The sequence below is a fragment of the Erithacus rubecula genome (genome assembly GCF_903797595.1).
Source record: "Erithacus rubecula genome assembly, chromosome: 13".
Taxonomy (NCBI): domain Eukaryota; kingdom Metazoa; phylum Chordata; class Aves; order Passeriformes; family Muscicapidae; genus Erithacus; species Erithacus rubecula.
In genome coordinates, this window is record NC_136665.1 from 18,758,084 (window position 1) to 18,783,115 (window position 25,032).

At 45.9% G+C, this 25,032-nt stretch overlaps 1 protein-coding gene across 4 annotated transcripts in view; it reads left to right on the forward strand.

Moving 5' to 3' along the window:
* The window catches only part of LOC306807616 (contactin-4), a 215,726-nt gene that overhangs the window by 167,187 nt on the left and 23,507 nt on the right, over nt 1–25,032 (forward strand). For all 4 annotated transcript variants that reach the window (XM_079317348.1, XM_079317347.1, XM_079317349.1 and 1 more), the window contains 2 exons: nt 261–411; nt 14,758–14,885. In XM_079317348.1, coding sequence (XP_079173474.1) covers nt 261–411; nt 14,758–14,885 — 279 coding nt within the window. The remainder of the gene's footprint in view (nt 1–260; nt 412–14,757; nt 14,886–25,032) is intronic.

Here is a 25,032-nt window from a genome sequence, read left to right on the forward strand (position 1 = left end):
CCAGTAAGAAGTGCATGGTGGGGTTACTGGTTTCTCAGGTTTTTAACTCAACACACATTTTTAAACAAATCAAGTGTTTTTTGCAGTGAAAGAAGCACCCAGGTGTCTGTTTGCCCCATCCAGACATCCCTTCATAAAGTCCAATAATTTAGGAATTGTAAGCAAGAAACACCCTGAAATTTCACCATGTTCAAATAAGTCTGATTTGGTTTTTTTTCCTGAGGAAATTCTGATCTGATTTGTGTCAATTTTGCTTCCAGCCATCGGCCCAGACTTTTCCAAAACTCTGCTGAAGAAGTTCACCCTTGTTAAAGTGGGAGGTGAAGTCATCATTGAGTGCAAGCCCAAAGCCTCCCCCAGACCTACTTATTCTTGGAAGAAAGGAAAAGACATCCTGAGAGAAAATGAGAGGTAATGCCTTAAAGTAACCATTTCTTTCATTAACTAACCCAGGGACTTCCAGCAATCAAAGTTAAATTTGTCATTAATAGCTTTGCAAAATTGACTTGCAAATACATGAGGAAACAGCCTGTGTTCAATCCCAGGGAGCTGGGGGTGAGATTCCTGTTCCCATGGTGCCCATCCCATCTCTGTCTGCTATTAAAGCTTCCCTGCCAAGAACCTGATATAGGTGCACTCCAAAAAAAACCCAAATATTTTGCCTCTGCAGTGCTCTAAATAATTGTTGTTTAAAAAAATATATATATATTCCCAGGAGATAAAAGCCTCCAGTGCAAATGGCACAGCTCAGGTACATTACTCAGTGTCCTGCAAACAGGAATTATTTGGGGTAAATAATGAATTTGACAATTCCTGACTTGAAGGTGGCTTTCTCAGCCTGGCCAAATAATTGTTTTTTCTTTTTTTTTTTAATTCAAAAGTCAGCTTTTCAAATCCTCCTCTGTGGTGTTAGGGAAAAAAATCTGTTGAAATCTGGGGAGGAGGATGCCAGGAAAAGCTGTTGTTGCAATCTCTTCTTCTAGGACAGGAAACAACTTTTAGGCAGGAATGGGAGAAGAAACTTCAATGAAATCTTTGCTTAAAGTGATGTTAAAGGGTGCTGGGAGTAGCAGAGAGACAACTGAGCATCTGGGTCCTTCTGCAGGCTGCAGGTTCATCAGTGGGGATGGTCCAGGGGGAGGTAAAGCAGCATTCCTGTGCCACTGCTGCCTCTGAATGCTGATGCTCAGCCTGGTGCTGCCATGGAAATCACTCCAGAGTTCCTCCTGGGGCTTTTCTGGCTTTCCAGCTGCTGTGGGATGGTAAATTCCTTGCTGGAGACATTTGGTTTTTGCTGCTGAGACTCTGGTTCTGGAGGCTCCTGCTGTCCAGGAGGCAAAACAAAGAGTGTTCTTCAATGTTTGCCCAGAGAAAAGAGTTAAAAAAAAAGAAAAGAGCTTTATCAGTTTAGGTTTCATATTCTTCTCTGGAGGCTGAGGTAGTGTGTGCTGTACCTAATGAATCACATGGCCTGAGGGCATCTCTTACTGGTGGTTGAGAACTGTGCAATTGTGTTATTAGGAATTCTGCCCTGGGGTACAATTATATTATTGCAGTCATTAAAGGCACTTCATCTCCATAATAATGGAAATCCTGCCTTGGAGGCCTAACTGAGCCAGAATGATGTTGGGGGCCTGACTCCAGAAGGTAAATTTTATATAGGAACTGCTCTAGCACAGATATAAATGTATTGCAAATGCTGTTTGGAAATAAAGATTATTTCAGGGAACATTTTCCATCTTTGATCTTCCCATTCCAGTGCAAAGCCAGTGTTACCCTGTGTGGGAAATATCTTTATCCAGGTGATGCTGCTCGTCCCAGGATCACTGGGAGAGTAGGAGCAGGTGAGGCAGGATTAAAATCCTCCCATTCCCAGGGCAGCTGGCTCAGGAGCAGGGGGTGCCTTTCTGGTGGGAATGGTTCCTGAGTTTTCCACAGCCCAATAAACAAGGTTGGTGTCCCAACAAACCCACAGGTGCTGGTCAATGGGACAGGGGTTTCACACCAGGGCTGAGATGCTCCTGGGGAAACAAACTGGGGCTTTTTGTCCCTGCACTGCACAGAGGGAACTGAATTTAATAACTCAGCACCAGAGGCTGCTCAGTTGGAGCATATTAAGGATATTTCTCCTGGGATTGGTCGAGGGATGTATTTTACTTGTTGGTCTGGAGTAAATAATCCTGAATGCTGTGCTGCAGGGGATGTGCCTGGGCAGGGAGGTTGGATGTGATGACCTGCAGGGATCCTTTCCAGCCTGACCCATTCTGGGAGGGGTTTTGGAGGGTCTGCATCTCTTCCCCTGCAAGTCTTCCCTCTTTCCTCAGGTCTGGTTTTGGACTTGGGCAAAAGGATTTTCATTTTTCATGCCCTGATGGCAATAACTCCATTTATTTATTCCTCACAGAGTGAGAATTTGCTTTTCCCAGAGGTGAAGCTATAGCTTTGTGTGGTTCAAGAGCAGATTCATGTTTCTCTTCTTTTCCCACTTTTCCCCTTCTCCTTGGCTCCCCAAAAAGAAAGAGTGCAGGAAAAGCAAGACAACTTTTATTTAAAATATGTACACAACAGTCTTAATTCCTCATGTTCTCCTAGAGCTATTGGAAGTCATATTTACCGTGCCACCAGGACAAATTCTCAGGCTGGGACAGAAAAACAATTGTGCTTTTAAGCCCCAAAACAAATTGCTCTTTTCTCATTCTTCTTCGTGTAAAGCCCCTACATCATTAGAGCTGTTTCTTTTCCAGTGCCTGCATTGTTTATACAGTTTAATTGTTAGGAAAGAAATGCATAAAAAAACCCCAAATGATGTTCTGTGCTGGTAACAAAGAATATGGAAGTGTCCAATTAACAAGCATTCCCTCTAACTTGTGTAATAGCAACATCTGTTATCTTAATTAACCAAGTTTCTGTATGAAGGGACCCTCTTGGTGCACTTTGTTAGAGCAGGATCTGACCCAGATACTCCAGGCAGGCTCACCATCCTCCTGGAAATTCTCCCATTATCTCACAGTGCTGACAAGCTCTGTGATGTGTGAGCTCACACACACAACCCCAGCACTTACAGCACCAAAAATTGTCATTTGTTTTGTAGCTGCAAACCCACAAAAGCACAGGGAAGCAGCACATGGTGGCATTTTCCCAGAGTTCAGCCACAGGAGGGTTTGGAAGTGCCTGGGTAACTCAGCTCTGAGGGGAGAGAGCTGCTCCTCCAGACAGCTGCTGGGATTTGGCACCCAAACCTGCTGGTCTGCCCCAAGGTTTCAGTCATTTGGCTCCAGATTTCCCCAGGTATTTCACTGTTCTCTGCACCATAGCCCAGAGCCAGCACAGTCTAGGAGGGTAATTCAGTTTGCAAAGTCACGAATCCAGAATGGTTTGGGTTGGAAGAGACCTTAAAACTCATCCTGGTGTGGATGCCAGGGCAGGGACACCTTTCACCATCCCAAGTGCTCCAAGCCACATCCAGCCTGGACATTTCCAGGGATGGGGCAGCCACAGTTGGTGCCCTGGCTGGCACAGAGCACTGGGAATGCCCAGGAAAAGCTGGAGCTGGAGTGGTTCTGTTAAGGAAAAGCAGAAAGCTCTCACCTGATTTTTTTTTTTTTTTCTGTCCTCTGCACTTCAGAACTGTCCACTGAGCCATGGTTTCCTCCAGAGTTCACATCCTCACAAAGGCTGTCCAGTTATGGAGCCCCTCATTTGGATATTCTTTTAGCACAGGAATTTTAACCTATCCATGTGGATGTTACATCATTTTGAGGAGGAAAAGTGTTAAAATGGAATAAGAAAAGCTTCTGTCCCATTCTTCCAGCGTGTCTGGAGTACAAAAAGTTGTATAAAATCCAGTTTTATATTTGTTGCCTCAAACTTCCTAATTAGTGCTTAATTACTTTAAACAGCCAGAAAGAAAATGGCAAGAGGACAGACAGCACATCTTTCCCAGGCTGCTGCCAGGGTACAAACCATGGTGATATTTTTATCCTGATTACTTGAGAGATGAATTGCCAGCAGTGTCTTTTGGACACACAGCCCAGTGACACTTCAGCAGAAAAGAAAACCTCAAAGGATGTTTCCCATCATTGCTCTGCATTAATTGTGTTGACTCTTTGCATTTTTATTTTTTTTTTAATAAAGCACCTGTGCAATTTGTTGAAGGCAGACAGGTAACCAAACCATCAATAACTTGTGGGGTTTGCATTACATCCTGCCCAGGTGAAATGAAAAATGACACCCTGCAAATGGCTTTCTGAAGTTTGGATTGACAGCCCAGCATTCATCTTCCTTTGGCACGAGATGGCTCTGCTTCATTGCAACACCTGAAATAACTGACTTCTCCACTTAGTCCAACCAATCTCCTGCAGAAAGAGAATAAAATGAACCACTGGATTTGGTGGTCAGGAGTCTTGGAAAGCTGTCCTTGATGGCCCCCTGTTCATGGGCTGTTGGCAGCAGAAGGTGGTTTTGGCTCTGTGTTGTTCTGGGAGACCAAGGCCAGGCTGGATTGGGATTTGGAGCAGCCTGCTCTGAGGAAGGTGTCCCTGCCCATGGATGAGATTTAGGGTCCCTCCCAGCCCAGACCATCCTGTGGTTCTATGATCACAGCAGGTTTTGGCACTGAAAGGCTTGTCCAGCCCAGGGCAATGGTGGAGTCCCCACCCCTGGAGGATTTAAAAGATCCTTTTAATGTCCCCCATTGGTGGCACTTGGGGACATGGGTCAGTGGTGGCCTTGGCAGTGCCAGCTTAACAGTTGGACTCAGTGTTCTTAGAGGGCTTGACCTAAAATTGATTTAATGATTCTATGAATGTTTCCAGCTAAAGGTTACCTGAGAAGGGTTAGAGATTTGTGTAGACTCTGGCTTTGGTGCTGGTTTATTTTGCATGCATCAACAATTAGGCTGATCCCTAAAATTTCCATTTCTTCCATCTGCTGCTGCAGAAGCAGGAAAAGATTTCCCGTTTCCAGGCACAAACTGTGGCTGAGTGCTCTGACAGTGCAGCCCCAGCCTCTGCCAGGTTTCAGCTGGCACTCCTGGAATGAGCCTGTCCCTTGTGCAGTGACAGCCTCCTGCAACCTGTTCCTGCTTCCCCAGCAGATCTGCAGCCTGCTGTGGCTGTAGTGCTCAGTGAAACACGTGTAGGGCATCACTGCAGCCTGTGCTGCTGCTGGAGCAGCTCAGAGCCCTGCTCAGACCAAACCCAGAGGGCTGCTGTGCCCCAGGGGGCAGGAGAAGCAAAAAGGCTTCACCTCAGTGCTTGTGGATTGATTTTAAAAGCAGAGCTGTGAAAAGGTGAAGAAGGATCCAGAGCTCTTATCCAGAGGCATCTGACCTCTGGATAGCAGCCAGATGTGACCTGGTAAATGTAGGATGTCACAGGGAGTCAAGAGAAATCATCAGGATTTTGTATTAGTGCTTGTGGATTAATTTTAAAAGCAGAATTCTGCTTGCAGAGGTGGAGAGAGTGAAGGATCCAGAGCTCTGTCCCAGAGGCATCTGACCTCTGGACAGCAGTGAGACATGTCCTGTGTTGACATCCTTAAAAGCAGAATGAAGATATCCTTAAGAGAAACCTGTCACAGGGGGTCAAGAGAAGTCAAAGGCCTTTTACCTCAGTGGATTGATTTTAAAAGCAGAGCTGTGCAGAGGTGGAGAGAGTGAAGGATCCAGAAATCTATTCCAGAGGCATCTGACCTCTGGATAGCAGCCAGTTGTGATCTGCTAAATGTAGGATGAAGATATCCTTAAGAGAAACCTGTCACAGGGGGTCAAGAGAAATCATCAGTGCTTGTGAATTAATTTTAAAAGCAGAATTCTCTTGCAGAGGTGAAGGAGGTAAATGATCCAGAGCTGTGTCCCAGAGGAATCCAAACTCTGGAGAGCAGCCAGACATGCCCCATATTGATGCCCTTAAAAGAAATGTGTCACCTACTGCTGTTCCTGCTTGAGGTCTCTGATGATTTTATGATTATTGAATTCATCTCTGAGTGCTGAACACACAGATTGTTCCTCCTGTGTAAATCTGCTCCAGGAGGGAGCTGGTCCCTGCCCACAGTGCTGCTGTTGGAGGGAGCAGGATGGGGTTTGCTCCATGGTGAGCACACCCTGCAGCCTCTGCTTGCCAAAGAAATGCCTTTCACCACTCTCCTGAAAGCACTTTGGAATTGATGTGCAACTTCCTGCTCGTCCTCCAGCTGAGGAAAGCAGTGATAATGATTTTAGTATGTCTGTAGCATTTTGAGGGGAAAAAAATGATTATCAAATGTTTCTTCTCTTGGGTGTTTTTATGGTGGAGAGCAAGCAGGTAATGATTTTGCAGTTAGGGCCATACTTTGAGATGCACTTTTAGAATCCAGGGAAATTCTAAAAAGGGCAGAAAGATTCCCAATGAACATTTCAGACTTGGTGACATTCTTGATGGCCATTCAGACATCATTTTGAAGTGATGTAAATGTGGCCTCGGATCTCACAAACCTGTTAATGTCCATCACAAGCTGAGTGTGTAATTTCTCTTTGTACTTTGGGCACTTTTTGTTGGAACCAGAGGGAAAGATGTGTTATCTTTGAAAGACTGTGCCTTTGGGCTTGAATTCGGGTGGTATCAGCTGGAACAAATGAGCTGAGAGTGCATTTGCTGCCTCTGCTGTGATCTCACGCACGCTCCCAGAAACGCTTTGTGTCAGCAGCTGATGCACTGAAAATCCTGCATGGATTTTTTTTTTTTTTTTTTTCCCTCATAAGAGAATAATTTTTACAAGCTCCAGTGGGGTTCCCTCTGATTGTCATGCTCTCCAAACCTCCATGCTGCTGGCTGTAGGTGGAGGGTAAAGGCTTTTCCTTTTCAGGAAGGAGTTTTTGGATGCTGCACTCCAAACACGATTCCTTGGATTTCCACTGTCCCTCTCCACGGACTGGAAGTCATTTAATTTCCATGCCTTGGGCTATAGCCAGTGCCCTGGAACAATGAGCACAGCAAATATTCCACTGAACATTAGGCAGAGTGAAAGCAGGAGTGGCTTTGCAGCACCTGCTGCTGCCTGGGCAGGATTTTCCTCCCTTGTGAGCACAGGAGGATGTGGAGAGCTGTCTCTGCTGGCTAATTGTGCAGAAAGGGAGGGTTTAGCTTTTCATGAGGTGCTTTTTAGTGTTCTTTTCCCCTCCATGCCACCAGCAAGAGCTGGTCCAGGTCCTGAGCCTTTTGTGTGGAGTGTGCCTGTCCCTTCTGGTGCCATCATATGGTTTATAGCAAAAAGTCAGATTTGTGTGTGAAATAAACTTCAGCTGGATGGGCTGTGTCAAAAGGGCCATTTCCCATGGGGGTGGTCTTCATTTCCCACCAAAATCCACAGAAAATTGGCTCTTTGCACCATCAGACCCTTCTAGACTTGCAGAACCTTCCCGTATCAAATTATCACTGCCACGTCTCAGGAATGAAATCTGCTGTAAAAACAAAGCTTGCCTTTGCTTTACTCAAATCTGCTTGCTCAAATATTTATTTTGATGGCATGGGCTTTCTGACTGTATTTATTTTAATTTTGTGTGTAGAGAAAAAAGAAGAGTGATTGGGGAGAGAAGGCAGAAAGGTTTCTATTATTTGAGATTCTCACAGTCCCCTCACTCCCTTCAGGGTCCCTCCCAGTTCTTGTGTTTGGTTTTCATTTGTTTCCTCCTTATCAGCATCCCTTAAGGAAGATATTTTCCAGAGAACTGTTCTTCTTAGATAACCTAGGGATATTTTTGTATTTGAATTATAACTCCAGGCATCTCTGAACAATCTACATGAAGTCTCTAATAGCTATAAATGCTTTTTCCTTTCCTTCTGCCTCCCTGCTCCATTGGGACGAGGTTCTGTCACTTCCAGACTTGTCTTCACAATGTACAGACCAAAGGGAAGATGATGACAAACCACAAGTTTTGTGTTTATAGATATTAATAATGGTTGGGTGCAGCATTTTTGCTTTAGACTGCTCCATCACTGCAGATAAACAATTGGTGGAAAAAGAAAATTGTGGAAAGCTCAGGATGCCAGATCCATGAGTGCTTCAAGCTGATGCTGAATTCAGTGGTGGTGTGCTGTTTGATGTTTCCACTACTATAATATCAAAAATAGTCATCTGAGCAAAATATGTCCTATTTTTTCTTTCTCTTCAGAATATTATTTAGAGGTTTTTATGATAAGAGGGAGAGTGACTTTTTCCATGGACAGACAGTGCCAGGACAAAGGGGAATGGCTCCCCATGTTGGGGAGTGGGAGATGTTCTACTGAACTCGATGCAACAGGATTTTACCTGAGTTTATTCAGAGCAAATATAGTCCTTACCTGAAAATTAATTATCAGGGGTTTGGTGTTAAGAGGCCTGTCAGCTGTCATGGATAAGGCAGGACTTATCTGCTGCTGCCTTCACTGAGAGAGAGACGTGCACTAAATTAAATGGGCTTTGACAGAGGCTCTAAATTATCTCAGGCTCTTCTGTGAACCATGAAAAGACAGGTCCTTACAGACAAATAAACACTGGAGCAGCTCTGGGGGGCTCCAGGACAAGAAGCTGCAGGTGTGTGGGAGGGTGGGTGCTGTAGGAGAGTCACTCAGTGGGAGTTTAGATGGAAAATTCATGGTGCTCCAGCACACAGGATCATCCTGCCCATCCCTTAGGTTTATCCTGACTGTAGAACAGATCCAGGATTTATAAACTTCACTGTTTGCCCAAAATAGCCTAATGGCCAGTACCACATCCATGAGATCATTTTAATAACCCCCACTGCATGGCAAGCATTATTTAAAAGGTAATAAACAGCTACAGAGACGTCTGATAGAAACAGAAATAATTTGATAAATAATGCAATTGCCTGGAGTTGTGGCATGAGGCAAAGTTGCTGTTAGGCTAAAAATTGCTCTAGATATTCCTGCCTAGGAACTCTGGGAAGAGAGGGAACAAATACAGTGCTGAGACTGCAGTCAGGGCTGCCTGGTGCTTCTGCTTTCTCCTCTGTTCCAGCCCCCAGCCCAGGCAGGAGGATGAACAATAGACCATTCATCATGCCAGCTGAAATACACTGTTTTTCACAGGTACATTTAACCCAAATCCTCTCTCAGAAGATGGATTATCTCTCAGAAGAACTCTGGCACCAGTGTCTCTTTTCAATAGCCACGTCACCACTGCCACAAAGGCTGTACATGAAGGGATCAATGGTAGTTTTATCTCAAATTGCACTCAGTGTGTGTTTCTTCCAGCTGACATTCATTTAAATGCTTGCTCTAAGACATCTTTTCTCCCTGTAATAGAAAAAAGGATCGGACATCCTAAGCATTGTTTCGTGGGGGGAAAAAAATATTTAAAATATTCACTCGGCTGAGCATGAAATATCTCAGCTGCCTGTGTTTAATCAAGAGTGAAAGCAAGGGTAGTTATGCTTGTATTCCATAAATTAAAATGCTAAAATGATCAGATATGAAAACAAAATACCTTATTCCATTGCAGCAGGGCTAATGAAACCATTAAAAAAAAAAAAAAAAAAAAAAAAGGAAAAAAAAAAAAAGAAGACATTTTGTAATTCTGGGCACTTTTTCTCCCAAGGAGTGCTGAGCTCTGATCTGCAGTGCTGGAGCTGTGCTGTGTCCCAAGGGAAGGGGACACACAGCCAGGCTGCCCTGTGCACTGATTGTACTCCATTCCTATTCCAGCCAGATCCCACGTTTCCACCTGCTGAACAGGAAAATAGAGAGTGAGCTGAGAGGGACAGATTGAGGGGTACCTGCTGTGGCAGCTGGCTGTGCTGTGGGACCTGGGGAATAATGGGAATTGGGGAGTAATGGGAATTGGGGAGTAATTCCCACGGGAAGGTCAGTGCCTGGCTCTGCACTGCTGCTGCTTTGCCTCCTGGAGCCACAAGGTTTTCTTAATTCAGCTCCAGAGAGATGTTCTGATGGATCCTGTGAGTCTGGGGTTTTAGGGGAATATTCAGGCAAAGCAGGAGCCCAAGCTGAGCAGCAGGCACGTTTTGGGAGGCAGAGGTCAGATTCCCATGGAGGTGGGCACTGACACTCAGGGTCAAGATGTGCTCCAGGACTTGGGCAGATTTCTGCTCTCATTTATCTTCCAAGTAAAGGCTTGATCTCTGTTTTGGAAATTCAGTGATAAAACTCCTCCTGAGCTCGACAGGACAATTTCTGTCTCTAAATGCATATGTTGCTGCCTGAGGAATATTTCTCTGCTCCTGGGAATGCTGCAGTGAGCCCCATGAATCAGAGCTGCCCTGCTCCATCCAGGCTGAGGTAACTCAGGGATTTGCAGAGCTGGCAGGAGGATCCTGAGCTGGGAACAGGCACCAGTGGATCAGAGCAGTGATTCTGCACTGCTGCTGCTGCTGCCACTGTTCCAGGTCTGCCTGAGCTCTCCCATCCCTCTCCAGCTGCTCCTGGACACTCAGGGTGAGTGAGTGTGGCTGCCTGAGCCAGAGAGGTGGGATCCCTATGGGATATCCCAGAGAGCTGTGATCCCTGTGGGATGGATATCCCAATATCCCACAGTTCTGTGATCCCTGTGGGATGGATATCCTGATATCCCAGAGAGCTGTGATCCCTATGGGATGGATATCCTGATATCCCACAGTTCTGTGATCCCTATGGGATGGATATCCCAATATCCCACAGTTCTGTGATCCCTGTGGGATGGATATCCCAATATCCCACAGTTCTGTGATCCCTGTGGGATGGATATCCTGATATCCCACAGTTCTGTGATCCCTGTGGGATGGATATCCTGATATCCCACAGTTCTGTGATCCCTGTGGGATGGATATCCTGATATCCCACAGTGCTGTGATCCCTGTAGGATGGATATCCTGATATCCCACAGTTCTGTGATCCCTATGGGATGGATATCCCAATATCCCACAGTTCTGTGATCCCTGTGGGATGGATATCCTGATATCCCAGAGAGCTGTGTTCCCTGTGGGATGGATATCCCAATATCCCACAGTTCTGTGATCCCTATGGGATGGATATCCCAATATCCCACAGTTCTGTGATCCCTGTGGGATGGATATCCTGATATCCCACAGTTCTGTGATCCCTATGGGATGGATATCCTGATATCCCACAGTGCTGTGATCCCTGTGGGATGGATATCCCAATATCCCACTGTTCTGTGATCCCTGTGGGATGGTATCCCAGCCATCCCTGGCACTGGGAGCTGCTCCCCTGTCCTTGTCCCAGCAGCTGCTCTGGGGTCCCTGTGCCTCTCAGATCCTTTAGGGTGCTGCCAAGGCTTCAGCAATTTCTTCCCTTTGCTGCTGCAGTGGCAGAATGGAGCTGAGGGAGGCTGGGAGGGATGTTTGCAGCATTTTTAAAGGTCCTTTATCCCCAGAAGAGTTTTGATCAAAACACTGACAAGGTCAGCTCTTGCTGCAGTAGAGCCAGTGTTCAGTTTAGGAAGCAAGCAATGCTTTTATCTCCTAATTTCAGACCCATCTTTGCTCCCTGTGGACCTGAAATCTCAGCTGACAACATAGACCCCCAGATTTTTCTTACAAATGCAGTGTTTAAAATAGATGACCTTTCATCCTATAAGGATGCTAAACTATCTTAAATTGTCTTTTCTTTTTTTTTTTTTTTTCCCAAATGGATATTTTTATCTTCTTTGATTTTTCTCTGATTAGCAGTGACCACGAGCCAGGTTAACATCAGAACAGTTCATTAACCTGTGCAAGAAGAGATTTATATTTTTATTTATTGTTAACACTGCTGTTAGTAGAGTCAGGGAACCCAGAACATTTAATGGCAAGTCAGTAGCTCCTTTTTCAAGTCTGCAGTGGTTTAAAGAGGTGCACACTCAGCAGCCAGCACTTTGTTCTGATGTGTGTGTTTATGGGAAATGGGGTTTGCTTTTATGTCTGTTTAAAAAACATGTTGAGGGTGTATTTCAGAGCAGAGAGAGCACTAAGCAGGGCTTCATTCAGCTTGAACTTTGTGTCTTGGAAGAACTTTTTCACCCAAACTGCTGAAAGTTGTGGCTGAAGGGTTGTTTGCTCTCGAGCCAATTAGCAGTTTGAGAACCTCAGTGGCCTGAAATTAGCCTCTCATCTGGTTTAATGCAGATAAGTCTGCAAAGAAACTTTGGGAATTAGCAGTATCAGTGAGAGACCTTCCTCCTTTCTCAACTAACTGTAACAAATTTCCAAGTGTTCAAATAATTATTTGTTAACTTTTAACACATTGGATTCAGATTAGAGGACAAAACATTCACTGCAGAAAAGCAGCTTCAGCAAAAAGAGCCACATAACCATGAGGCCTCCTAATCAATGAGTCAGAGAGGTTTTAATGGTCTGATTTATTTGGAAAAAATCAGTTAACTTGTACAGTTATCTGTCACTTTTAATGCTGCTCCTTGGCAGGAGTGTGCAGGGAGTTACTGAGGGACCAGATGAGAATTAAACATTGTGGGGGCTCTCTGGGGAAGGGGTTTGGGGAACTCAGGGCAGGTCTGAGCTCTTTGCCAGGTAATAATCCTGGGGTTAAAAGATGTTAAAGGCTGCAAAGCTGGGAGCACAGGCTCAGCTTAGTGGAAGAAAATAAACCCAGCACAAGCTCCCTGAGATGTGCAAAGGATTGTCTGTCCTGATCCTCCAGGGCAACCCACATCAGCCAAAAACCAGCCTGACACTGGGAATCAAGGCAGCTGAGGAGGAAACCAATAGCAGGAGAAAGACAGAGACAGAAAAGGCATTAGAATTTGAAATTAAATCTGGCCTCATCAACAGACACAATTAAAATGATCTATGGAAGAGATTAGCCAGTAAATAGCTTTCAGCCATATGGCTGAAAATAAAGCCTAAAAAACTAAAAATAAAACCTCAAGTGTAAAGAAATAATCGAAACCTCCACTTTTTCCTGAGTTTCCTGGGGTGGCAGAAGTGTGGAGGGAGGGAAGGAGGGCAGAGCCTGGTGGGGCACAGTGCTGAGCCTGCCCTGGCTGACATTGACTGGAGTGTTAATGTTTGCCAAGGGCACCTTCAGCTCTCAGAAAGGCTCCTGAAGAGCTGGGATTGCTAAGAGCAGCAGATGATTCCTGGGGAGCTGCTGGTGGCCCCTGCAGCCCAGGTGTGATGCAGCAGGCACTGAGCTGTGCCCAGGGGTGACACAAGGCTCCCCCTGCTCCCCTCCAATTACTGAGCTGCCCAAACTGCCACAGGAGCAAAGCCAGTGACACTGGGATCCCTCAGAAATTAATGACAGCAGTGAGAATTGCTGACTGCAACAATTTGGAGAGCATGAGGCAGCTGAGGGGCTCCCACTGATATCACTCCTGCTGGAAATGTCACCTCTGTCCCTGCTCTCTGCCAGTGCCCTGGGCTTTGGGGGCTGCAGGGGCAGGACAGAGATGGGTGATGCTCTCAGAGCACCCTGTGCCTTCTTCACCCACACTGTGGGAGCAGCTCTGAGAATGGGGCTCTGCAGCTGGTGTGTGCCCACCTGTGGGATGGCACAGGGCACCCTCAGCACTCCCTGGGTGAGCTGAGGACTCCTCAGTGCCACTGGAGACCTTGCCCAGCCCTGTGGCTGCAGCTGGCAGGAGCCCCAGGGTGACCCTGGTGCTTGACTTTGTGCCTTGGCTCAGGCTGGGACTTTACTCAGCTGATTCCCTAAATCTTCCTCAGGAGGGAGAGGCCCCCTGACCCTCCTGAGCTCTGCCTGTGCTGTTGCTGAGGTTCTTTCCTCCCAATTTCTCAGACCACTTGGTTGGCATTAAGGATGCAGGAAGGTTTCTTCATTTCAGTGAAATGGGGAAATAATTGAGCAGGACAAGCAAGAATTAATACAAGATTTTCTATGGCTGAAGGTGAGAAAGCAGATTGTGCTGCAGGATGTGATTCTGAGGAGGTAAAAAAGATTTTAGGGTGGGAAAAGGTTTTTCTGGAGTTTCCTTAGGTGATGCCTCCACAGGGCACAAGTTATTCATGTTCCAATGGGATTTACTGGGCAAAATCAGGTTTTCTGTGTTCACTGACTTAGAGCAGGAAAAAACCAACAAACCATAACAAGAGGCAAATCTCACAGGGAGAACAGGGGGAGCCTGAAGTGCTCTTGAGCAGTTGGAGGGGATTGGGATCACCCAGGAATTAACATTCCATCCTCGCCTGCCTGCTGCCCTCCAGAGACTGCAGATAACCCCCCTGTCCAGGTGGGGAATGTGCAGGTGAGCAGAGCATGGCAGGGACACAGGGCATGGAACCTGCAAGCACCAGTGCAGATAAACCCGAATTTATCTGAGTGACACACGGACAGAGGGGTGGGGAGGGAGCTAGGCAGTGTGGTGCCCTCAGTGCAAAGCCCTGATCCTGCTGGAAAAGCCCTGATCCTGCTGGAAAAACCCTGATCCTGCTGGAAAAACCTCAGGAATGAAACATCTGGCCCCAGCACATCTGGCCCCGCAGAAGTGCAGATTTGCCATGGAGCCAGGACACCATGTGCTGCCATGGAGAGAGGGCTGGGTATGGAAGCACAGAGCCATGGAAAACCTACAGGAGCTGCTGATGTGTAAATGAAAATTACCCTGGGGTAAAGACACGGAAAAATCCTGTAAATGATGCATTCAGTGTTTATGGAGCGCGGCCGGAGGGACCCAAGCTCAGCTCCTGGGCAGGGCAGGGCAGGGCTGGCTGCTGCTCACACCACCCACAATTAGTGCACACCCAAAAGGGCTTCATGGAGGTTTTAAAAAACCAGAAAACTAAAGGTGGTGTGTGTGCTGTCTTTGCAGAATCACTGTGCTGGATGACGGGAGCCTGCGCATCGTCAACGTCACCAAATCGGACGCGGGGAGCTACACCTGTGTGGCCACCAACCACTTTGGGACAGCCAGCAGCACGGGCAGCCTGCTGGTCAAAGGTGACTAAAACCACTGGTACTGTGCCTGCCTGGGCCACAAAATCCCATTTATTGTCTTTATTCCTCCTCCAGGGCTGCATTTCTGCCTTTCGGGAATTCCCAGCGTTCATTCGTGTTCTGTCAAATGTTGTTTTCAAAAGTGAAAGCTGTGATGTGACCAAGATATTTAAAGGAATAATTGGACAAAGATATTTAAAGGAATAATTTGATAAACAGTGAGAGGCACTGACAAATGTGTTGAATTAATTTTCGCCCTGCTGATGAGTAGTCCAGTGTCTGATTAATTATTATAGGCCATGAACACTGAGGTTATTACCCTTGAAATCACTCTCTATCTCCTTCTCATTTGGGGAAAAACCTATATTGGATAGCAAATCAGGAAACATTGATTACAAAGTGATAAATCAATCAAAAAGCTCTAATGCTGTCAGTTTTAATTCTCCCACACATTGGCAGTGATGGATCATACTCAGAGGCACTCCTTGTCAGCTCTTTCTGTGGTATATAGGAAACACTTCAAGTGTTTCAATGCAGGTTTTAATCCATGTGTTTTAGAGCTGGATCACATCCAGAGGTTTCTTCTAACCCAAACCAGTCTGGGATTTTCTGAACCATGTAGTGGACCCCAATAAATTTGGGGTTGAGTCCTTTGTGTGGCATTTGCCCACATTGGCCACTGAAAACAAGAACAGAGAGAAGTGAAGACCAGAGTTAGGTCTCTGTAGATGTTTCTCCCTTTTCCTAATCTAGGTTGTCCTAAGAGGCACCTGCAGCAAACAGCCAGGAAAGGGCTGCTCAGGGAGGACAAACAAACTACTTTATCCATTATCAAAATTATGGAATGAACCTTAAATCCCATCCAGTGCCCCCCTGCCATGGGCAGGGACACTTCCACTGTCCCAGGCTGCTCCAACCCCAATTTCCAAGTGGGGCATTCCCTGGGCAGCCTTCTGTCTGTCCCAGAGCAAAACTGGGGGGCCAAACAGCAAATCCAGCCCCAATTCCCATTCCTAGGGTGAGGTTCCAGCCCCAGTCCCAATCCCCAGGGACAGAAGCAGGGGAGGGTTTCACATCTGAGCTCTCCTTGTTTTCCTTGTGCTGCAAGACCCCAAGGTGGAGAATCAGGAGCTGCAGTTCAGGGACTGCTTCTCCCACCATAAAAAAAACTTTTATTTTTTTTCCTGAGGAAACAGGAGTGGCTGGGTGTTGTTATTCCAAAGCCATGGTTTTATCTCCTGGCTCATCCTTCCTCCCTCCCACTGCCCAAGGAATACCCTGGGACTCCCAGGGAAACCTCAGCAGTTGTACCTGATCTCTGCCTCCCCGTGCTCCACAAATCACTTTTGTTCCCACTGAGGTTATAAAGGATTAGTGAGGGTTTTTTTCCCCCTCAGTGCTCTGTTTTGACTCCATTCCATTTGCATTAATGGCAGTGACACATGTGCATGAAGCAGAGAATCAACTCTTAAGCCCGAGATGTGGATATTAACAGCAAACTGAGAAACGCAATTTCAAAGTGTGGCCCATAAAAAGTATAAAAGAGCAGAAACTATTCTGAACTCCAAATGAACTGTGTAAAATATTGTATTACAGAGTGAAATGCTTGAGTTTCTCTGCCCTAAGTAAAACATGTGTGAGCTTGGCCAGAAATAGGAGTGAATTCCTTATTTTAAGTCAGTTTTGTGGTGTACAAAAAGACTAATTTAACAGCTGATGTGGTTTTTGACCTTAAGATATGCTTGCATTCTTTTCTAACTCCTCTTATGTCATTGAGTGAAAAACTGTGAAGGTCAAGACATTTTTTCTAACCTCCCTGTGTTCTTCCAATAATACTGCAGGCTGTCCTTCTGGGTTTTTTTATTTCCTTTCTCAGGGAGAGATGCTGACAATGTCAGGGACAGTGTGGGCAAGGATGGGAGAGGAGGAAGGGAATATGTTACACCAGGAGCAAGGAGCTTAAAATAACTCCCTGGCAAACAACCAGAGAAAGATGAATAAATATTCATTTTATGCATGAGTAGACAGTTTAAAAATTTCAAATCCTGACAGGTGCCCATAGGGCTGGGTATTAACATTCTGTTGTCAGGCTGGGTGAGCCCCAGTGGTTTTTCTGAAGCAGTGCAGTTGTGCTTTGGGTTTCTTCTGTTGGCTGGTGCTAAATGAGAACCTCTTGGCCTCCAAGACCTGAAATCTGAGAAACTTGCTTGTACAGTTTGACCTTTAAATTAAAAAGCAGGATTGAGTTTGTAAGGCTGAAGAAGCAGCTCTTTCTAAGGCAGTGTTCAGAGCTCTGTAAAACATGGTGTGTGTTTCCATGTATTATATAAATATTAATTTTCCATCTTGTTCCCTCAATTTTTCCTGTACTTGAGGCTAAATGTTCAATTCTTCCAACACACAGAAAGATTAGAGGCTGTCTGAGTACCAGGGGATTAAATGACAAATAGAATAAACAGGCACAGCCTGTACAATATGAGTTTATTTGTATTTAATGCAGTGATATCAGCTGGCTGAAGGAGGAAGATGATTTCAAGGAGCTGTAATGAAAGCTGGGGATGTGGGGAGCACCAGGAGAGACTCCTGTGCTGAAATCCCAGCTGGAGCAGCAGTGGGACTGTCCTGGTTTGGAGGACAGGTGTCTGCCAATAAAGCCAGAAGCTTCTCTTTGAAATGGAGAATGTAAACCCCCTCCCTCCAAATTATTATTATAATTTTGAAATTAAGGGGCTCTCAGGAAAAGAGATGGGAATTAGGAATAACAGTTCTTTACTAGGAAAATTAAAATAGAAATGCAGTATTACAAAGAACAATCCCAACCCTGCCAGAGTCAGAATCCAAGCTGACACAGTCAGTCAGTCAGGGTGGTGGCACAGTCCCATTCCATGGTGCTGCATCCTCCTGCAGGGGCAGATGTGGTTCAGCTGGAGCAGTGCTCCTGGAGAAGGTGCAGTTTCCTCTGAAGCTCCAGGGATGATGTGGAAGGGTCTGGTTTTCCTCTGGAATCCAGTGGAAAGAAGGTGCCTTGGTGTCCAAAATCTCAGTTTTTCTCTGGGTAGGAAAGGCTTGGCTCCTCCCCTGGCTGGAGCATCTCCCAGTGGGATGATGGAATTTTATCAGTCATGCACTGGGACTCACTGGCCATGAACAGGAGATATCTCCTGGAGGGAGGATGGGCTGTGGGAAGATAAAGATGATTGCCCCAGCTGGATTAAAGATGGCCCATTAGCAGGAGATATCTCCCACAGAGATAAGGGTCACTGCCCCGCCTGGATTCAACAGATGGGGACAGAATTCACATTTCTGGCCACATCAACCCAACACAGGGACCCACAGAGGTGGATGTGGGAGCACATCCCAGACAAGCTGGGAGGGGATGCAGCAGATCACTTTTATTGAAGCTGTGATCAGCTTTGCTCGAGGACATTGGAGGTGAATGGATCATGGTCCCACCACTCACACCTGTGGCTGCTTCCCAAAATCTGCTTAGGGCTCAGCTGTAAATCCATCTCTGCATCTAAACACATCTATTTAAGTACATTTTAACTGAACTTTATCTCTGACTGCTTGGTAGAGTTGGTGCCTGCCTGTTCCTGTGGGGGTGCAGCAATTCTGCTCACGTTGGTGCTTCCCTGACAAGGGCAACTTCCAATGGCTTCATTTGCCTGTTTAATTATGATGCACCTTTAACATTTTCCTGCTGCTGTGAGCTCCTCTCGTTTGGGCTGTCACAGGAGGGCTCAAGGCAGCAAAAGCAGAACTTTCCTGGCTGGAATCAGTGTCACTTTAGCAGGAAAAAACACAAAGATAATGTCAGGAGGTTATTTTTTTCCTCACGCTTGAATAGACTGATAGTCTTGATTTTGTCCAGCACAGTGATTCAAATTATTTCTTATAAAATAGCACATTTTTCATTCCCAGCCTATTCCTCTGTGTGAACGTTGAAGTGCTGCATTGCAGTTAAAATTGATTAAATACTGTAAATTCTGGCCCATTATCGAGTAACTTTTCAGAGACTTCAGATGTTGCTGCCTTTAAACCTGGAATTCTTGCTGAGCTTGTTCCAGCCCTTTAGGACACAGCATTTGCCTTCTGCAGAAAGTGGCAGTGGGATGTGATGGTCCCCTCCTGCCCCCCATGGTTGTCTCTGTTTCAACATCACTTGATCAGAATTGAAACTCCATTGTTTGGAATTTGTGTTGTGCTTGCCTCGTGTCCGTGGGGTTTGGTTTAAATTTTGGGGTTTTTTTAATCAGTGAATTCCAGTAACTGTGAATTGTACCAGCTGTCCTCAGCTCTGTTGAGATTGAAGTGATTTTGGGGTAACTGGGTTATCAATTCCTTGGAGTGGGACTTTTTCTCCAACAGGAAGAATTAACCACACATTAAGATGTTGTAGGTTTTTTTTTAACATGAACCAAGGGAAAATTACAGCAGCTGCTGAAATCCATTGACCTGTTTCAGCCCTGCCCACATTCCCAGGAGCCCTCTCCAGACCTCCCTGATTTTTCCCCCTTTGCTCCTATGGAAAAGCTGTCCCAGGAAGGTGCTGCAGGCATTTTCCACCCCACCCATCCATATTCTGGGTTTAGTGGTTGTCATTTTGCAACATGAGTGGCCTCTCTGTTCCTGCAGTGCTTAAGGTGGTGCAAAGTCTTTATTTTTCTCTTCTCATTGTTCAGCATAATCTTAAATTAATGTTGATTGTGTGTCAGCCCTTAAAAAAGGGATCTGGTTAAGTGACACCTGCTGTTGAAAGCACAAAATATATTTTGAAAAAAAAGAGAGGCAGAGTTTATGGGAATAATCCCAGAGCAGCACTGGAGGGTTGTCCATATTTTCTGGCTTTTTGTAATTTTCCTGGATAGCACATGAGGTTTGTGTTCAGCTGGTGTCAAAACCAAGATAAAGACTCAACTCTGAAACCGTCAAAAGAAGTTTCCTTATTCTTAAATGTTGTTTTAGCATGTGCTGAACACAATTTTTATATGTAGTGCAGCCATGAATGAATATTCCTTAACAAGTCTAATATGGGGTTTTTTTAAATGTCATGGAGGAAAAGTCAATTTAGGGTATGAACTTATATTCCAGAATCTCCAAATCAGGGATTTGTAGGCAAAAAAAGCTCAGAGAGTGCCATGGAGTCATGCAGGCTCTGATTTATTCATGAGAACATGTTATAAATTCTCATGTTTAAGAAATAAAACTTATTTCTGAGTTAGGAAAAAACCTTTCTTGACTTCTGAGTCACAACCAGCAGCACAGGCTTGATTTTCACAATTGACAAGGAAAGCCATAATCTTTGGCCGTGAAATTGCAAAGGAAAATATTCCTCTCTAATTGGACAATTTCCACTGACACCAATTATTTCTAGGACACAATTAAGGCTCTTTTGCTGGGTTTAAGTAAAATGATGACCCAGAGCAGTGTGTGAAGGCACGAGGATTAATGAGTATAAATGAGAGCTGAGCATCCTGCAGGGCTGTCCCTCCCTCCCTGTGCCCTGCAGCCCCTGAGCTGCACTTTGCTCATCTCCACCAGCCCTGGAGGGGAATCCTGCAGCAGAAGCTGCTGGTGGAGCTGGAATCCAGCTGGAATCTCAGGATTCCAGGAGCTCTTCTCCATGTGGCACTTGGAACACGAGGTTTAATCGAGGGTTTTTTGAGTTTCAGGCAAGTTCCCTGTTGACTGCAGCCCCAAGGTTGCTGTTGGTGCTGACCCACATCCCCTGTGCAGGTGTGAGGTGTCTCAGCACTGGCAGGTGCATCCTCCCAAAATCTGCTTTCCCTCCCAGCTGTGTTCAGGTGAGGATCTGAGGTCATTACCCAAATCAGAGCATCCCAAGGGAGGTGAAATTGCTGTGGATCCTCTCAGCATCCCTGTTTTCCTGACATTCCATTGAAGCAAAGTGGTTGTGGTTATTCTGAGGTGGCAAAATGAGCAGCAGATGCCTCCTGTGCTCTTGAGCTTTCCCCAAAGCCTCCCCTCCCTGGGCTGCTCAGAAGCAATTTTGGCTTCTGATTTTCTGAGTGTGAATGTGTCAAACACAACTGATCCCTGCTCTGGGACAGGGACAGCACCAGGGAATGGCTGGAGCTGTGCCAGGGAGGGTTAGGTTGGATTTTTGGGAAAGGTTCTTCCCCCAGAGGATGCTGAGCACTGCCCAGGCTCCAGGAGAGTTTGGAGAACCCTCCCAGGGTGGGGTTTGGGGTGTCTGTAGGAACAGGAGCTGGGTGATCCTGTGTGCCCCTTCCAGCTGAGGAGGTTCCCTGGATCTGTGAGCAGGGAGGGGCTGGGGCACCCTGAGGATGAGGATGATGCTGAGGGTCAGGGTGAGCAGCCCTCTGGGGACATGTCCTGTCACAGGTTTGTGGCCAAACATCTGAGCAGGGCTTGGATCACAGAACTGTGAATGAGCAGCACAGCCAGAGCTCTCAGTCTCTTACTGGGGAAAGAAAAACCCCAGTGAGCTGCTGAGGACAAAACCAGTGAATGGCAGAGAGATGTAAATAGAATCAAATCAAACACCAGCTCTCAGGGCTGGCTGAATGAAGTAAGTCCAGAGTTTCTTTTTCTCTTGTAAGCACTTACTGCTCATAACAAATAAAACTTGTAAACATAACACAAGTGTTAAGCTTCATTAAATTTGCAGCAGACAATTAATTTTTTTTTTCAGGCAATTCAGAGGTTCTTCTGTAGTACTGATTTAGTTTAATTGAACATATTACCACAAGCAGACAATAAGAAATATATTGAAGATATCCATCTGGCTCCCAGTGCAAACCTCGTGTGTCTGTCACAGACCTTACTAATTGCCTCATTTTGGCTCTTCCACAATCAGTGTGATTTAGCCATTAACATGATAAAAGTCATCTTGGTGAAGAGCTTGATATTAAAAAGCATAGATCTCCTGCCTTGCTCTGGTGCCAGTTTTGGACTAATCCCCAGCATTATTGGAGTGATATTTTTCAAAGCAGAAATACAAATAGATTGACTCCCCTGGAGCAGCTTCCCCAGGTTCCTGTGTGGTTGTGTGGAGGTGCAGCTGGTGGGAAATGTTGCCTCTGGATTTGGGAAATGCCACAGATTCTTCCCTCCCATCACATTCTCATTTCTCCTCACTGTCCTTCCAAGCCCCAGCCAACCTTCAGGCACATCAAGGGTCTAAAAACTGATATTTGCTAAAGGGTAAATAATGGAATCAACACTGCAGCAAGTGCTGGTGCTTATAGATACACCTGATTCAGCACATAGAGTGGAAAAAAATTATATTTTTAGAGAAGTTCAACCATTATGTCTGAATAACCTGTAGAGGGGGGAAATAAAAAGTATTTTTGTTCTGTATTTTTACCTTAAACCCAGCATGTATTGCAGGGTCAGCATTATTGCAACCTCCCCCACCACAGAAAAAAAAAAGGTCAGAATAATGCCTTTAAAAGCTCAGCACATTTGTTTTAGGAATTTTTCTGACCTTTCCCAAAAAAAGCAGGAGGTTCAGGAGTTTTCCATTGTTAGTAAAAGGCTGGATTGTTCAGCTCATCACTGAAGATCTGATCCATACATCAGCTGCAAGAGGAGATGACCTATAGGTTAAACACAGCCCCTTAATGAGACAAAAGCAGGTTAATTAACAGTTTTCATCAACTCTCCTCCATTTATTTTAACACGCTGCATTTCAAAAAGGTTAAAATATTTGTCAGCTTTTGAATACAAATGAAATCCCAGCCTGGTTAAAACAAAGCCACAGATCACATTTAAATCCAAGTCAATGCAGTGAGAGTGTGTTTATGTGTGTGATTGGACATCAATCATAATTAACTAATGATTTTGCAGTGAGGCTCTGGCAGAGCTGTGGCTGCTCCACCCCTGGGGGTGTCCAAGGCCAGGCTGGACAGGGCTTGGAGCAAACTGGGACAGGGGAAGGTGATTCCATCCAGCTCAGGATGTTCTCTCTCATGCCCAACCTGCTGTTTGACAATTCAAGTTGCTGCACCATCCCCAGGATCAGATCTCAGCCCCTGCAGCTTTGGAATTTCCACAGTGGAAAGTCTCTCTCTCTCCTTGAGCTTTTATTTCTGTGGAACTGCCCTGGTTCACAGCAAATGGAACATGACATGGAAATGTGAAGCTGCACTTCACATTTAAAGTTGTGCTTGGCATTTCATGGGATCCTGGCTGATCCTGGCTGATCCTGGGCTCTGAGCCTGGCTTAGTGCACTGATGGATAAGCTTGGTCTTGATCCCAGAGGAGGGGACAGGGGGCTTGTCCTTCCTCCAGAGCAGTGAATGAACCTCCAGGCAGGAGCTCCATGGGAATTCCAGCAGTCCTGGGTGAATGAGGGGGATGCTCAGAGGGAAAGCACTGAAGCAGAGAAGTGAGGTGATGGTAGCAGTGCAGTGGCAGTGGGGGAAGGTGTCCCCAATTCCCCAGGAATTCAGTGTGCTGGGATGGGGAGATGCTCCAAGCATGAGCTGCACTGGGCACTGACTGCAGGTCCCTGTCCAGGTGAGGATGGAGGAAGCAGAGTGGCAGAACAAAAAAGTGAATTTTATATCCCTGAACTCAGAGCAGACTGGCCTGAGGGCGATGTGTTTAACATCAAAGAGGCAGAGGAAGAGTTTAGAGAGCACATTTTCTGTGCCAGGAGGAGGAAGTGTGAGAGTGATGCAGACAAGAATCTGGGACAGGGTTTGGGGAAATCCCTTTTGTGCATTTTTTGGAAGCAGCTTAGCAGAGCCAAGCACCCGAGGATTTGAGCTGATGGGAGTGTTTCTCCCTGAGCCTGGATTGCCAGCAGGCTGCCCAGAGTTCCTTATCAGATGATAAAAGCCAAGTGGCAGCCAGATAAACCTGGGACTGACATCTGGGGGTGTCTACAGCACTGCTGAATGAAAGGGAGGAGCTGCTTCAATATTCAGGACTCCTGCAACCTGGTTTTCCCTTTTTTATAGTGCAAGATTATGAGCAATCCCATCAGAGATGACATGGAGACAGGAGTCTCTTGTCTTCATCCCAAAATACAAATGTTCCTGACTCAGAAGCAGGTGGACTCTGACATGCATGGAGTTCCATCACTGAACTGGCTTGGCTTGGTTGGCTTTGTCTCTGTCAGTCACCCACACACTTGGAATATGAATTTTTGCTTTCATTTGAAGTTATTAAGTGGGCCATGAAGAACCAATCCAATTTGTAGGCTGCAGCACTGTGTTTTCTTCCAGGCTCGTTGTGAATATAGGGTTTATTTAGGAAATCAGCAGTATTTCAGCAGTGAAAATTTCAGTTCCCATCCTAGGGGCACAGTAAAAAGTCTCTGTAAAAATCCATTAGTCCTGGGAGCTGAACTGAGCAGCTGACAATGAAATCAGTGCCTGCAGGAGAGAGCCCCAGTGGGAGTGTCTGGGAGGAAACTCCAGACTGTGACTGACCCCAGCACTGACTCCAGGCTGACAGGAGAGGTGGAGCTGCTGTTCTCCCCTTCCCTGTGTGTGTCTTTGCAATCTGCATCTTGATCCTGGCCTTGGAATTATTTACATAAGAAAAAAACTCGTGGCTAATTTGAGGCAGAATGCCAGGGAACAGCAGAAATGTCAGGGACACTTTTTAATGATGCTCTGTGGGGAAGAGTTCTTCAGCAGAGAAGGCACTGAGGATTCTGAGCAAGTTCTAATGAGGAATGGTCTTGGGGGTTGTTATTTTCATTTCACCTGTGATCCTTCCTGCCTCCACCCTGCCCCTGACATCAGCAGCAAAGCAGGAGCAGAGCCCCCAGAATGGGAGGTTTGTCTTCTCTGTGTGCCACTAATTAGAATGAGTCACTTCCTTAGGAGGGAGCACAGGGCACCCTGAGCCAATCTCATCTCCACCAGGAAACAAATGAGACCTTTCCAGCCCAGGGAGTTTTGTTCCAGTGTTTGTTTGGCAGGTCCCTGTCACAGGGTTTGTTCAGTAATGGGTGTCTGGGCGTCACACGAGGTCTCGATGGGGATGCAAGAAAAAGTTCATCTTAAATGAAAATATCTGCTGTGCACAGTGGTGCAGAGACAAAACAGTTTCTAATGAAGGCCTGATCCATTTTACAGGCTGGGCAAATAAGGCAGCAGAGACTTTTAATGACTTGCTCAAGGTCAGACAGAAAGTGAGGAGGAGAAT